Genomic DNA, 14,756 nt, shown 5'->3' with positions numbered 1-14,756 from the left:
TTAATGGTTTCAACACCATTGTGATGCTCCACTGACCTGTAATACAGAGAACGGAGCCTCTGTTTGCTACTCTGGGCTCAGCAATGTAGAAAATCCACTATGTAACTTTTTTAGGAACCAGCCCCCCCCCACCCACTCCTTCATTTCATAACAAGTGCTGTAGAAATAAATTACCCTCTGCAACTGTAGGGTGAGCCCAGAAGCAAAACTACCAAATCAAACCTAGTGTTCTTTTAACTCAGTCGACCTAAATGAGCATAACCCTATCACCATTAGATCACATATTTTCAGGTTAGATTTATTACAAAATTTGTTTTTTAACATCTAGTATCCGATCCAATAGTTTACTGCTGATACTACCCAATGCAACACCTGTCATTTTAGTAACTTCATTCTTTCTCCATGAGATATTTTAATTATTTTATTGTCCTTTGGAAACCCAGTTTATTGTAATAATATCAAAATATCAAATATCAAAGTAAATCATTCCACATCCATACCCACAAACATACACTGACATACTTTTGGCCCTCTAGTAGAAAAAAAATGGCAGTTTACAGCAGAGTACATTCAACTTATTACAATGTAACATGCATTTGATATTGCTGCTGTAGAACTGAAACTCTCCACAAACAGAATCAAGAGCCAATGTTCTAGTTAATACAAGCCCTTATATCAAGAAATGCCTTTAAGGATATACAATTATACAGCATCATATACTATCCTTTTATATCATATAAAGAACGGAACCAATTTGCCCTAATTTGAAGCAGCAGAAACCCTCTAAAGGACATGTAACATTGTTCCAGTCTTTCAAGCTTAGTATTAAAGTCAGTATTTAACATCATTTGACCTTTAGGGAAACAAGTGAGAACATTGACTAAATGACTTCTGCCGTTGAGATCCAGATATTCAGGTTCTGAATTACACAGTGCAAAGTACAAAAGGTTCAAAAATAATCACACAGCAGATGAACAAAAACCATTAACCATGAACTAAGTATAATAATACAAAATGGTTACTGTTTTTCAAAGCTGACTAAAAATGAGAAATGGAACTAAAAAATAATGTAAAACATTGAATTGCTCACACCACAGCTGTACAAATGCAAACATTTAAATGTCAATATTATGAAACCTGTTCTAGAAAGTTAAAACTCACAATTAGAAAGAGATAAAAATTTTTAGAAAAATAGTCACTAAAAACAGCTTTAGAATATACTTTTGTATTTAACTTTTTTTGCTTTAAGACCCAGTTGAATCTCAAACCATTAGCCATTAGCTGCACACTGCTTAATGCTTACAGAGCTACAACAGCAATTATCAACCTTTCTTTCCCCCAATCACAGCACACTTTTAAGTATGTAAACTTTGAAGTCACACCACTATAAATTTTATTACAAAATGTATTCTCTGACTGTCAATGCACACACACACTCTCACTCTCTTTCTCTCTCACTCACACACCCAAATACACACACACACACACACACACACACACACAATGAAGCTGCAATCATCTGTAGTATTTTAAAAAATAGTTGCTTGAAAATAAAATGTGACAACAGCTACTCATAGTCTGCTCACTATGTCTACTCATGAATCAATCCCAACATGAACCCAACCTGCCCCACTCCAGCGAAAGTGTGCAGAAGCCTCTGAGGGAAAAGCTCTCAGTGAGAAAATGCAGCTGTCATAGCTGCATTTTCATATGTTTTGTAACGATGGTTCTTATTTTTATGTCAGCCATATCAGAATATTTTTCTGGCACCCCTACTGAGAAAGGCTGGGCTGAAATGTTTAACGACGGTCAGTGATGGTTACTTTTAATAGTACATATGTTTATGATTAAGGAATGTGAGGACATGTATTCTGATTCTGATCTTGATTGGTTACTTCTTTTGTGACAAATTAAGTTTTCAGATACTTTAAATTCCCTTCACCATTCAACATATTCAGGGGAGAATCAAATGTGGCACTGAGGAAAAGTGAAGAAAAGTAGACAAAGGTGATCAATAATAAGATTTCTTCTTATAAACATACAGAATTTAGTTTTTCATAACCAGCCTACAATTTCAAAAGCAAAACTACATATTTGACCAAATTAATATTTGACAGGCTTTCCATAGTATATATTTCAGCCTTATATTTCCCTAAACTTTAGCTGGAAACTTTATTATTGTAAATCCCAATCTTGTTTAAATCTGAACAAGAGCACCATAGAATCTACTGAAGGAAGTGAAGCACAAGGCTGAACAATTGTGGTACTCAATATCTACTTTTTGCCAAGAAGACTAGCATGTTTTTCTGGTTTTAGGCATTGCACATTGTGCAAATGACTAAGTATTAAGATTCAAAAGGGTCTTTGGTTCACAATTTGACACAATAGCATATAAATGTACACTACTAAACTCTACACCTTAAAACCAAACAAAAACATATACTTTCAAATAGAGCAAAACAAGTGATTATCTGACACTTGCAATGGAAGACAAGTATATATTATATGCATAAATTTCAACCTTTCCAGATTTTTTTCTGCAGAGAACTGGTTTTGTATATTCAGTTTGATGAGAAATTATCCCTCTGCAAAGGGTTTTTTTGAGTTGTTATCACCTTCTTCTCTTGAATGATGACTTTCTGTGTTGTAGGACCGCCGCCTATTTGGATGGAGTTTCCATTCAGTCCCACAATCCCACTCTGTGACCCGGCACTGGAAGCCATGCCCCTTTGCAGGGAGCCATGAATGACTCCGGTGGACCCTCCGTGTGTCTCCATGTACACCATATTTTTAGAACCACCTGTTGGAATACCTCTTTGGAGGGATCCATGCACTACTGGATTTGATTGCCCTTCCACTACCATTAAGCCTTGAGGGCCTGCGATTGCCCCTCTCTGCAGCGTCCCCTGGAGGACCTGTCCACCTTGTCCACCCTTCTCCAGCAGAAGCAGCTGTGAGCCGGAAAGGTTAGCAGACTGCAACAGACTTGTGTTCACAGCCTGAGCAGACCCTCCACCTGTTTCCAGCAACATTACTCTTTCGCCTCTGCCTATTGTGCCCTGAGCAGGCACAGAGCCCTGGACTAGAACTGTGTCAGCCGCTGAAGCTCCATTCAGGACATACATGCCCTGTCCAAATCCAACAGTAGGTGCCTCTGCCAATAGCATAGTGCTAGAAACCTGTGGTTCCACCACATAGTACAGAGGCTGCTGCTGCTGCAACAATATAGTCTGAGTTGGCTGGACGTCGACCAAAGTCTGGGCAGATTGAACATCAATTAGAGTCTGAGCCTGTCTCCTGTCAGCCATTACTGAGGCATGACTCTTTGTAACACTCACATTCTCCTCCATATGCATGGTTGAAGATGGTGCAGGCCTGGCAGGAATTTTAGTGGTGCTGACTATATTGGACTCCACTGAGACAGCTTGTGAACGCTCCACCACAGGTTTGGGAATAGAGGGAGGAGGAGCAATAGGAGGAGGAGCGGAGACCTCTGTTGTGAACTTGGTGCCTCCACATATCTCAGCAAGAGTAGTGAACTTCGGCCCAAGGTTGTTAAGGAACTCCAGATCATCGTTAGATTCAAGGAGACTGCAGCAGCCAATGGATCCAGCTGGTGACCCTTGACCTTCTAAGTTATACATCAGCAGAGAATTTTTGTCCATGACATCAATGGCTTGACTCTTCTACAAAAAGGTATAAAGACAAATACATGTTAAGCCAATGTATATAACATTTCAAAGGGCACATTACAGCAGAATTTCCTTTAAGGCCATGGACTGAACACATGAATCTTACAGACATATATAGAAACCTATATAAATCAAAGTGATTGCAAGATATGGTATTCACTCTTTTATGATTGAACACACAGTCATATCTACTCACCTGTGAGTAGTATTCATTCAAGAAAACCTCTGGAAGGGCCATTCCATCATCTTCTCTGATATACTCTTCGCTCATCATTCCAAAACCAGTTCCCCTCCCAATGGTGCTCATCCCTATCTGTTGTGAATAGCCATATCCATCTGACATGGTGTAACCGTTGGCTGCTCCTACCATACCAGCCCCAACAGCAGCAACCCCATATGCACCATTAGAGGTCATGGTGGTCATCCCACCAGCATCAACATCATGTGCATTAAAAGGAGGCATGTCCTATCAAAGAAATGACCAAAAACATTCAGTATAATTTACAGTATATATACTTAAACTTATTTTGCACTGTATTATTAAAACATGTAGGTTTAACCATGAAAACTACTTTTATAGCAAGAAAGGAATGTTTTTTCTTTTTGTAAAAGACTTAATTAAATATAGTTTTACAATTACAATTGTAAAATGTCAGTGCCATTAATGGAGAGCATCCAATAAGAATTATTTTTATGGGAGTGCTTACAAAGTTTGGCAAATGAGTTCTGTGTCAAAATGAAACTTTTTGTCCTTAATACCTCATATTACAATGCACACAAAATATGTATGGAAAAATATCTAAAAAATCATATATTACATTCTCTGATTTTTGTATTAGATAACAAAGAAACCCCCACTGCATTCAAATGTGCAATCAAATAAATAATATTTTATAATAATCACATAAACTATATATCATATTTATATTTTATATAATAATGAAATTATGTATTGAAATAAAAGTGAATGTCAAGTTTCTAGATTTACCCGGTCTTCTCCTTGTCCTTCTGTATGATAGGAGATCAAGTGCTCTTTAGTTTCAAACGGCATCTCAGTAAAGGCACCTTTTAAACCGGCTGCTCCACACTGGCAGAACAGCAGCAGAAGAGGGATAACTGTGGAGAGAGTTAGCTTCATTAGCTCATGTTAATGCATACTGATGTTTTGCAGCATGACATGTGTTAACTGTCCTGTTTTAATACTTTTTAAAACATGCCTTCACTCGGACTGTGCATCACAACTGTGTCACAAGTGACATCTCACAACAGAAATGTAGGAGTAGATTAAATATAATTAAATTTAAGAATTAAATATAACATACAGAAATCTGTTAATTATTGATTTGTCAGTACTTTCAGTGAAGAACCATGGTTTAATGCCTTTTTCTCCACTGTTGTCAGCTGTTTCACTATTAGAACACTGGCACTGTAAAGTGATGAATTTGTGTTGGCAATTGTGTAGGAATAATTGTACCCCTAAATTCCAGAACATCTCTAGCAATAATTTTAAATATTAAGCATTTTTAAATTTGTTAACAGAATTGATTGACATATTTCATTGTCTGTAACCGCTTATCCAGTTCACACATTCACTTACACACTCACACCTAGGGAGACTTTTGAGTCACCAATCAACCTACCAATTTGTGTTTCTGTACTGTGGGAGGAAAATTGATCACACAGGGAGAATACACCAAACTCCTCACAGACAGTCACCCCGAAGAGGGACTTAAACCCACAACCTCCAGGTCCCTGGAGCTGTGTGATTGCGACACTACCTGCTGTGCCACCGTACCTCCCACATATATCAATCAATTTAATACATTTAAACAAGTAATTAAACAGTCCTTAATATGTTGCAAGAAATTCCCTTATGGGGACATGATGAATCTATATGACAGAGGGCATGATAACCACGTACTGAAACAGGTGGCTAAAACAAACAGCTTCTCCTTTCCTCTGTAAACACCCTGGAAACAAAACTACCCCAGATCTTCCAAATAAAATGAAATAGACATAGCACCAAACTCACGTAATAGAAGGAGAAGCCCCAGGAGGAGGAGGCCGATTCCAGCACCACCAAGTACTGACCCCCTCTGTTGAACACCACGGAGACCACATACTCCGTGCTTATCACAGGTGCATACATCCAACTTTAGCACCTGTGGTTCTGGACATGACACTCCCTGCTGGTCACTCACCACCATAGTCACTTCCTGAATACCCGGCCAGAGATTTCCATGGGTTCTCAAGATAGCAGTTGTATCTACATTAACAATGAAGAGTAAAATTACAATGTTTACAATGTAAAAATTACAGTTGGAGAAAAGTATACCAGAGAATCCATGTGCCTTTGTGGCTGTCATTTGTTGCAAGACATGCTGTTTCATTTGGAAGACTACACATTCAGCTCAGTGCTAAGCAGTCATTTCTCCTTAATACAAGCTGTCAGGTTTTTTCTAAAAACGTGTTTGAATAATTTTTGCAGTAATGTGTGTTCGCAACTTAAGGTAAAATACCTGATACTACATACCATTTAAGTGCTCCACCGTCCACTTTCCTGTTGTTTTTTCAGGAATTACATTAAAACGGAATGGAGCTCCATTTGGAGGAGCATCATCATCCACTGCGGTGACATATATAGCTTCTTGGATGGTGCACATATTCTGTGTGAGGCTGGTCAAGGTTGGGCAGTGGTCATTAAAGTCCTCCACCTGTATAGCAACAGTACCTGTAGCTGTCATGTAGGGTGCATCTGTGACATGGGAAATTCAAAACAATTAATACATTTTAAGTCCCATTATGTCTGAAAAGTGTTTCTGAAAATAATTTTAAGATTCTACTACATATAATGTATCAAAATAAAAACTTAAAGGCAATGTCTATGATTTTGGGCAAATGCTGTTCTCCTGTTTGTTTACGTTCAGAAGCTCCACATCATTTAAGATGAAACGCTATGTTGGAGGGGAAAAAAAGCCTGTTGTTTGTACGTGGCTGAAGTTTAACTTGTCTGTAAGTTTTTATTCACTGTATGAATTACCACAGAACTGATTTATTTATTACTAGAGTTCTTTTATTTCACTCTGTGTTTACTTTAATGCATTTAGCACTCTCCTGGACTCTCCAGTTCCATCTCCAGGAAAAATATGTCAATATTATCCACTTATGAAGTAGGGATAAAGCAATATTCACACCTCAGTCCATGCTTTTTAAAGTTTGGAGATCTCTTTGCTGTCTTAAAAATGCTAGATGTTGTTTCTCTGCCCAAGATCTTAAGTGTAAACAAAGCCTCGTTATAATCATGCAATCAGACTGAATAGCAGCACATGGTGAGGAAACATCTTCAGAATTTTATGGTTTTTCATTTTTCTTTATAAACATGAACAACACCTTTAAAGACATTATTATACAATAACCTTATATGTACTAATCTTTATACTATATCTTTTGTAGAATCTGCTGTTTTGGTGATTTGCACTCTATGTAGGATAATTAAAAAAATATATACTTCTTATTCTCTCTGCATCTGTGCTTTCACATGAGGGGCTCACCATACTGAAGTTTGTCCCCAAGCATATATGTGTGAGTGAATCATAAACCTTTCAAAAGTAAGCAAGTATCGTTACTAACTTAATGACACTTTTAGCAACATAAAGTAAATGCACACAAATTAAATTCCACTTTACTTTTCCTCAAAAGTTTCCATAATGTCCTTTAAAAAAGGGAATGTGTAGTGAAAACCAAACTTTAAATATTTTATTCAAGTCTGTTAAACCGACAGCTTCCTCCCTTTGCTGAGGAACTGCACAGGCGTACCAAAATTTACTATGTACTTTCCCTTCTCAGGAGTCCCTGAGGCATAAGCTGGTGTGACACTCCCTAGTGGCGTGTCAGAGGGGAAGGGCCATATAAAGGCAGGTTAAGTAAACCAAAGACCTATATCACCCCCTAGTGGGAACGTAAGTGCATTTCTACATTCTTCAGTATTGCAAAAGACTGAACATAAACAGCAATATATCAAGACCTATATCGAGTCTTTCTAGTACAATTCCATGCTACAAAAAAAAGCCAAGCTTAATAAGGTAACTGATTAAGTTTTAAAAGAAACTAGCAATAAGTAAATACATAAAGTAAATTAGTATGGGTCAGCGTTTTTGAATGTTTAAGCCTTTGTAAAAAAAAAAAAGTGCCAATACATATACACAAGTGCCGGCTGCAATTTTATACATGTAATAAAATGTATTTATTTATAAGAAACATTTTAATCATCAAATTTTTACTGTGGATTAGACACCAAATCCATTTCCCTACAGCTTTACTGTTACAAACAGTGTCATAGAAGAACTTTGAAAAACATTTGATTAATTGCTAATTCACTAAATCACGTTGCATTTTTTGGCTTGCTACTGCACAGAAAAGGTTTTATTACCTTGACTGATGCAAAGGATCTTTGCTGTGTATGTCCCATTTACCAAGTATGGGGACTCCCGGTCTGGGAGTTTGTTCAGTCTAATGTCTGCAGTTTTCTCATCAATGGTCAGCCAGTTGTCTGGGTCATAGCCTTTGGCATATCTGAAAAAAAAAAACAGGGGGACAGTGTATATTTGATGTGTACATCACAACTGCATGAGCAAGTCATTCTGCTCATTATACTGCAATAAAACAACACTTGAAAATGCAGGCCCACCTGACGTTCTCTGCAGTTTTTCCTGTATCCCCATCAGTAGCTGGGTACTTAGCAATGATTTTTGTTATATCAACTGTTTTGCCATCTTCAGAAATGGGGACTGCCTTCACTTTGGGGATAAAGCGTGGGCCCTCAGGCTGGTTCTTTACGTTGATGTTCACGTTGTAGATTTTCCCACCTGAGCCAAGACCTCCAGCTGAATATGGACTGCCACCACTTCCTCCACCAGCACCTCCTCCTGTGCCTCCTCCTGTGCCTCCACCTGTGCCTCCTCCTGTGCCTCCACCTGTGCCTCCACCTGTGCCTCCTCCTGTGCCTCCACCTGTGCCTCCTCCATGGCCTCCTTCTGGGAACCCCACTGCGATTGTGCTACTCCCTGCTTGCACTGAAGGATGGTAAGGAGCCTTATTGGCCACCACAATTCCAAGATTCATGTTTTTTACCTCCTCATAATCCACAGCCTGAAAGCAGAATAAATGTCACTTCATTTGCATGTTATACACATTGACAATGAAGACAATCCTGAGTGTCAACGATGTGCTAATAATAATATAGATGATTTATCATTGTCTATCATTATATGATCAAAGCAGAAGAGATGTGTAACTAAAGAATTTAAGATCCTAACTTATGACAATCATAATGTACCAATAATTAATTTTCAAATATTGGAAAAAAAATCTGTAAACCTTGTTGAGCATCAAAACGCCCTCATTGGTGGCTGGATCAGTATAAATGCTGAAATGATTCCCTTCATTGCCTGAGACAATGGCAAATGAGGCCTCCCAATTATCAGTGCCCTGCTCGTCCAGATCATTGGCCTTAAATCTCATCACCTCAAACTTTTCTTTGTTCTCCTCAATAACGCCCTCATACTGCAGACAATGAGAAACAGTAATTAAGCATTGCAATATTCTCTGTAACCCTCATTTCTGTGTTCAAGGATTAGAACAAAATATATAATAAACAGTAATATTTCTCCCTTACGGATTCTTTTTCTAGAGTTGGAGCATTATCATTTTCATCCTGGATATGGATTGTAGCTGTTGTTGTTCCTGTATTGCACCCTTCACCCCCGTTGAGATCTGAAGCCTTTATAACAAGTGTGTACTTGTCACAGCGCTGAAAAGAAACCGTCATTCTAATGAGACACCATTTTGACTTCTGCGTTAAACACATCTTGCTGTACTGCAATTTTTAAAATGAAGGCTTGTCTTATGTTAGCACAAATACTGCATACTACACTAATTACACTAATGACACAACCTTTGCTAATCAGTTTAGATTCATTCAAATGGCACCGTAATAATTTTCTGCCATTCAACTTTAGACCGACTGTGAATTCTGTATTTCTGGACCTTAACTTAAGTACATGCTGAATCCTTTTAGAACGCTGCTATGAAATCTAAAACTAGTTTCACTTATGGTGAAAAGTTCTAGCCAATGAAATTCATGTAATGATTCGGACTTGATAGAACATCCTTTTAAGCTTCTGCAATAGATTTAGCCGTAAGTAGCAAGGTGTACAATGCCTCACCTCTCTGTCTAGTTTGTTACTGATAACTCGCACGTCTCCAAGGGGGGAGATGTCAAACATCATGCTGTCTTCTTTAGGGTCCTGTCTGAGGATTTTGTAAGCAATCACTGAGTTGAGGTTGCCAGGTTCATCAGCATCAGTGGCTGCTGCATTCATTACAATGGTACCTAGAAATTAAAAAGTAAATGTCAATAGGACGGTACAAATACATGGAAATACTGAGTGATATATTGACTTTACAGTATCTCTAGTACTTGTGTCACACAAAAATGTAGCTTTTTACTTATTGTGATTCTGACACCTAACAATAATATATGCATATAATATAGTAATATAGCAGTACCTCTGTTGCTATAATGGTGCATTGTACATATGTTAAGTTCCCTTTGATGCATTTTGAAAGACATAACTCTTTCAGTTAAAAGGTAACGTTCCTTAACTTAATCATTTCAAGTTCAAATATTCTTCTAATACTGTGCTATGCTCTGTAAACTCCAAAAATTCTCTAATATTCAGTTTTATTAAAGTCATCGAGCACTTGTCTTATATATTCACATCTTAATATTTCTAAGGCTGACCCAAAAAGCATACTTAATTTTTTTTTTGGTTTAAAGGAAAAATGTGTAAAATTGAACACAGAAATATAGCAAACAATATTTATTGAAGTGAATAATTTTTGTTATAAAGTTCAACTCACACAAAATAAAGACTAAAACTGTTTAATAGCCCAGCTTATGCTCCATAGTGTGTCCCCCTCATTTGACCATGAAATGTGATGAAGAATCACTGAAAAATTGACTTATTGGTCTTCTTAACAAGACTAAGATTTTACATAAATATATGTATACTATACCGCACTAAGGTATTCGGATCATTTAGATTGTTTAAAGCAAATTAAAGTACAGACTGTTTTATTGAGATTGTAACTTGTTAAGTGACTTGCCTAAGTTGCTAAGTTCTTTCACAAAGCCTGGAGCCATACTGACAGGGAAGACAGGTGAGTTGTCATTCTGATCTTTAACCTTTATCTTCAGCTGAATATCATTTTCTGCCACTGTGCCATTACTGAATGTAGCAATCCCAGAAAGCTGTGAAGGTCAGAAAATCACCATAATTATTTTCATTTTTACACAAATAAACAAAATATCATTTGCTGACATGACATCTTGCCTATTCTAAAATGGCCCACAACACAACTTGCTTTATTTTTCAAAATAAAATATTTCGATGTATTAGTATCTGAAGTCTTAAAATTTGCCTTTTGCTTCTCTGTCTATTCTGTTGATGTATTCAAATGAAGTAAAAGCATCACAATTCTTTGTTCTTGCAATATAAATATTTGCATTGAAAACAGCTATAGACTGAATGGTTGTACATATATATAACTATTCCACCTAAAGCAATTTAACCAACTAGTTAAAGGTGTGGTGTAAAAATAAATTGAGACACAAAATCACAAAAAGATCAGGATAAAATAGAAAGAATAAAGATACTAGGAAAAAAGTAGTATCTGGGTTCCATAACATTGCACAAACTTACATTGTACACAGGAATAAATTCTCTGTCCAGTATACCAGTGAGCTGAACATTGCCATTGTCAGGGTTCACCACAAATAGGTTGAAGGGTACCTGGTCTGCTCCGATCCCCTTTAAGGAGTATCTAACTAATCTCTTTCCATCGTCATCCTTATCTGAGCGAATCTATAACATACATGTCATACGTTATCAAGAAAACTTGATTTAAAAATGTATACAAAAATTAATAAGGCAACAAAGGCTATTTTTTCTGATTATTGTAAAAATTATTGTGTACTGATGTCAGCAAATATTAATGAATATAAGTTACACTTAAATAACATTCTTCTAGGCACTGTACATTTTTCAGGATATTAGAGAGCATGTCATATATAAATATATAGATCAATCAAACATAATATTATGACCACCACCTTGTTTCTACACTCACTGTCCATTCTCTCAGCTCCATTGACCATAGAGAAAATACTGGATACTTCTACAGTTACAGAAAGTAGTCTATGTGATGCACTGCAAATTGTGTTTGCCCACTACAGGACCAACACAGAGCAGGTGTTATCATTATAAAATGTCAAAATGTGCAGCAACAGATGAGCTACTCTATCAGACTTTATATCTACCAGGTGGACCATAGTGGACAGTGACATCCAGCAGCCCATCCCAATAGACCATGTGTGTAGAAGCAAGGATGTGGTCATAATGATATGGCTGATCACTGTATATTTAGAAACATTTCATAATCTTGATTTATGAATGGGAATTCCTATTAATTAAATGATTTCCCCTGAAATAAAGAATAATAAAGAAGTTATATTTACAATTGTACTGTTAACAGTACTGTTAAAAATAACTGTTATACTGTACAAATATATTTAAAAAAATGTATTAATTTCACAACAAGAGAGTTCTCACTCTAGCAATAAAATCCTTTTTGGTGTAGTCCACATTTTCCTCCAGAACTTGTGGAGGAACAATCCATTCCCTCTTCTGCCGATGACGGGCTAAAGAAAAGCCTGTTTTTGCCTCAGCTTTCAACACAAACTATGGGAAAGAACAGAGAGAGGATATGAAACACTTTGGTTTTTCATTGAAAATATGATCATTTTGCATGGTTGCCTTAAGCACACACCTACAGATCATATTAAGTCTTCTCTCCACTATAAAAGGGTAAACTGTTCTGTCTACAATCTGTTAAAAATTCACTGAGGGAATTGTTCAAAAAATGAATATGAGCTGTTAACCACAAATGGCATAAGCAGTAATTTCAGTAATGAAATATAGTTGACTAGAGCTGACACAAAAAAGCACATTTGCTCACATTACATCCTACTGTTGACATAACTGGGAAGGCACAAAATGGCCGACAAATCAAGTACTGGGCCCATGTGAACAGCTACTGACACTGGATTCTGTGTAGCCCAACATTTTGTTACTGTCATCCAAATAAGTCCCTCAGCAAATTCAGCACAATAGGGTGACAAGCCAGCCCATTTCAGTGATTAAAGCCATATTCAGGGACTGCTGAAACAGCTTGATCGCACTCCCAAATTGTTTACAAATGCAGATGATGGTACACACAGACCACCTCAGTTTAGCTCTAAAGCTGACTTTCAAAAGGGAGTTGTGGTGTTTCAAAAGTCTTGTATTCACACGAGGCACTTTGTTTTAATGACTTTATTTTCCTTCTAATTTTTTACACCAGCCATAGCCTAATGTTTAGAGAATTAGTCGTGGGACTGGACTATTACTGGCTCAATCCCCATGATGGAAAATTGGGGCAGAGGGAATGAAGGATTCGTACTGTACTCCTCCCTCAATCCACGGCTGAGGTGCCTTTGAGTAAGGCACCTAACTCCCAAGTGCTCCAAGGGCACTGGGCATGACTGCCTGCAGTTCCAGGTGTGTGTTCACTGCCCCTAGTGCACTTGTGTATGTATGTGTGTGTGTGCGTGTTGAATTAAACATGTTTTCATATTCAACGAGGGGACCCTTGAAATAACCCACGTTACGAATATGTTTCAAAAAAAGAAAGACCAGTACACCATGCTTTATCTCTAAGGTCATAACACCAAAGAAATTTCAGGTAACGCCCATATAACACCTTTTACTAAAACGTATCTACTGAGAGTGAAGTACAAAAGACGGAATGTGAGTTCCATACCAACCAACTGAGCTGGAATAAGCCCCTTTTTCATGGTCATTACCTGGCTTTGTTTCTACGAGACTAACTAAACTAAACAAATATCTATAGGTAGACACAGCGTGTTCAAATGAAGAAATAGCCAGGGAACACAGGTTGAACCAGCTGGACAACTGGGCTCTGAAACTCCAGTTCATACCATGGGTCAGAACAATACACCGACTGTGAACATGAAGAAGCAACGCACTTTGCTAGAGTGTCTAGCCAAACTGTAATAGACGTTATAGACAATTATTTACTTCACAATAACTTTCCGTGTCTGTTCATTCAACATCAAATGCCGTCAGAGAGAAGGGTCGAGACATTTTCAGCAACGCGTTTGAAGCTTAGCGACTTCACTGACGCGGAGATTTTGCGCCGTACCTTTTAAAGAGAATGAAGCAAGGGATAATGTCTCCCGATAAAGTTATAAACTACTCACCGCTAGAGAGAAGCAGAAGAGATACAGAGCCGTTAGTGAAACACACTGGGCCATGGCCTGAAGACACGAGTTCCCGCGCCTCTCGCGCTGCTGTCTGCGAGCTCTATTTGTCCAAGAAGTGTCGAGACCAACCACCAAACACCGTCAAACACAGAGAGACAGAGAAAAGACTATGAAAACGTAACTAGAGGACTTCCCACTCTCCATCATCACACACACACACACCCTCACCTCGGGCTGCGAGAGAGAGACAGACAGACAAACACACACAGAGAGAGAGAGAGAGAGACACACACCGAGAGAGAGAGAGAGAGAGAGAGAGACCGTGAGAGAGAGAGAAACAGAGAGAGAGAGACCGTGAGAGAGAGAGAAACAGAGAGAGAGAGAGAGAGAGAGAGTAATCAAGTGATTTCAAGTAACACACTGTAAATATTTTTTTTCGTTTTATTCAAACCAGTCACTGTATAAATATGTTAGATGGATTACATAAGGCGAAACTCTATTGTCGTATCAAGTGAATTTCCTTTACCTGTATTTCCAACGGAAAGGTTTTGGAGCTTAAAGTCCCGTCCAGTGAAAATCAAGTTTTAACTTATAGGTCCCAGACAGCGAGCATATATCGGTCCACAGAAATTATTTGCTAATCTAACTTATAAAGGACAACAAAAGAAACTTATGAAGGA

At 37.8% G+C, this 14,756-nt stretch overlaps 1 protein-coding gene across 1 annotated transcript; it reads right to left on the bottom strand.

Annotated features, from left to right (window-relative positions):
- Window positions 1-431: 431 nt before the first annotated feature.
- Window positions 432-14,275, bottom strand: dsg2.1 (desmoglein 2, tandem duplicate 1). Its single transcript, XM_066677587.1, has 14 exons — window positions 14,074-14,275; window positions 12,365-12,493; window positions 11,456-11,617; window positions 10,860-11,004; window positions 9,917-10,083; window positions 9,367-9,501; window positions 9,069-9,254; window positions 8,380-8,840; window positions 8,122-8,264; window positions 6,226-6,447; window positions 5,725-5,958; window positions 4,681-4,808; window positions 3,889-4,158; window positions 432-3,686 (listed from the first exon to the last, which is right to left on the bottom strand). The coding sequence occupies exons 1-14, from the start codon at window positions 14,125-14,127 to the stop codon at window positions 2,562-2,564; spliced, it is 3,561 nt and encodes a 1,186-aa protein (XP_066533684.1). The 5' UTR covers window positions 14,128-14,275; the 3' UTR covers window positions 432-2,561.
- Window positions 14,276-14,756: the final 481 nt, after the last annotated feature.

The sequence above is a fragment of the Hoplias malabaricus genome, chromosome 7, assembly GCF_029633855.1.
Source record: "Hoplias malabaricus isolate fHopMal1 chromosome 7, fHopMal1.hap1, whole genome shotgun sequence".
NCBI classification, from domain to species: Eukaryota; Metazoa; Chordata; class Actinopteri; order Characiformes; family Erythrinidae; genus Hoplias; species Hoplias malabaricus.
Note: the sequence above shows the minus strand (reverse complement) of the source record. Positions and strands in the feature narration are given on the sequence as shown.

Excerpts from the sequence above, each read along its gene's own strand:
- dsg2.1 (XM_066677587.1), bottom strand. The coding sequence starts at position 14,127 with ATGGCCCAGTGTGTTTCACTAACGGCTCTGTATCTCTTCTGCTTCTCT. Across the intron at positions 11,618-12,364 it reads AAAAGGATTTTATTGCTAGA|ATTCGCTCAGATAAGGATGA; the intron begins GTGAGAACTCTC and ends TGTATGTTATAG. Across the intron at positions 4,159-4,680 it reads AAGGACAAGGAGAAGACCGG|GACATGCCTCCTTTTAATGC; the intron begins GTAAATCTAGAA and ends TTTCTTTGATAG.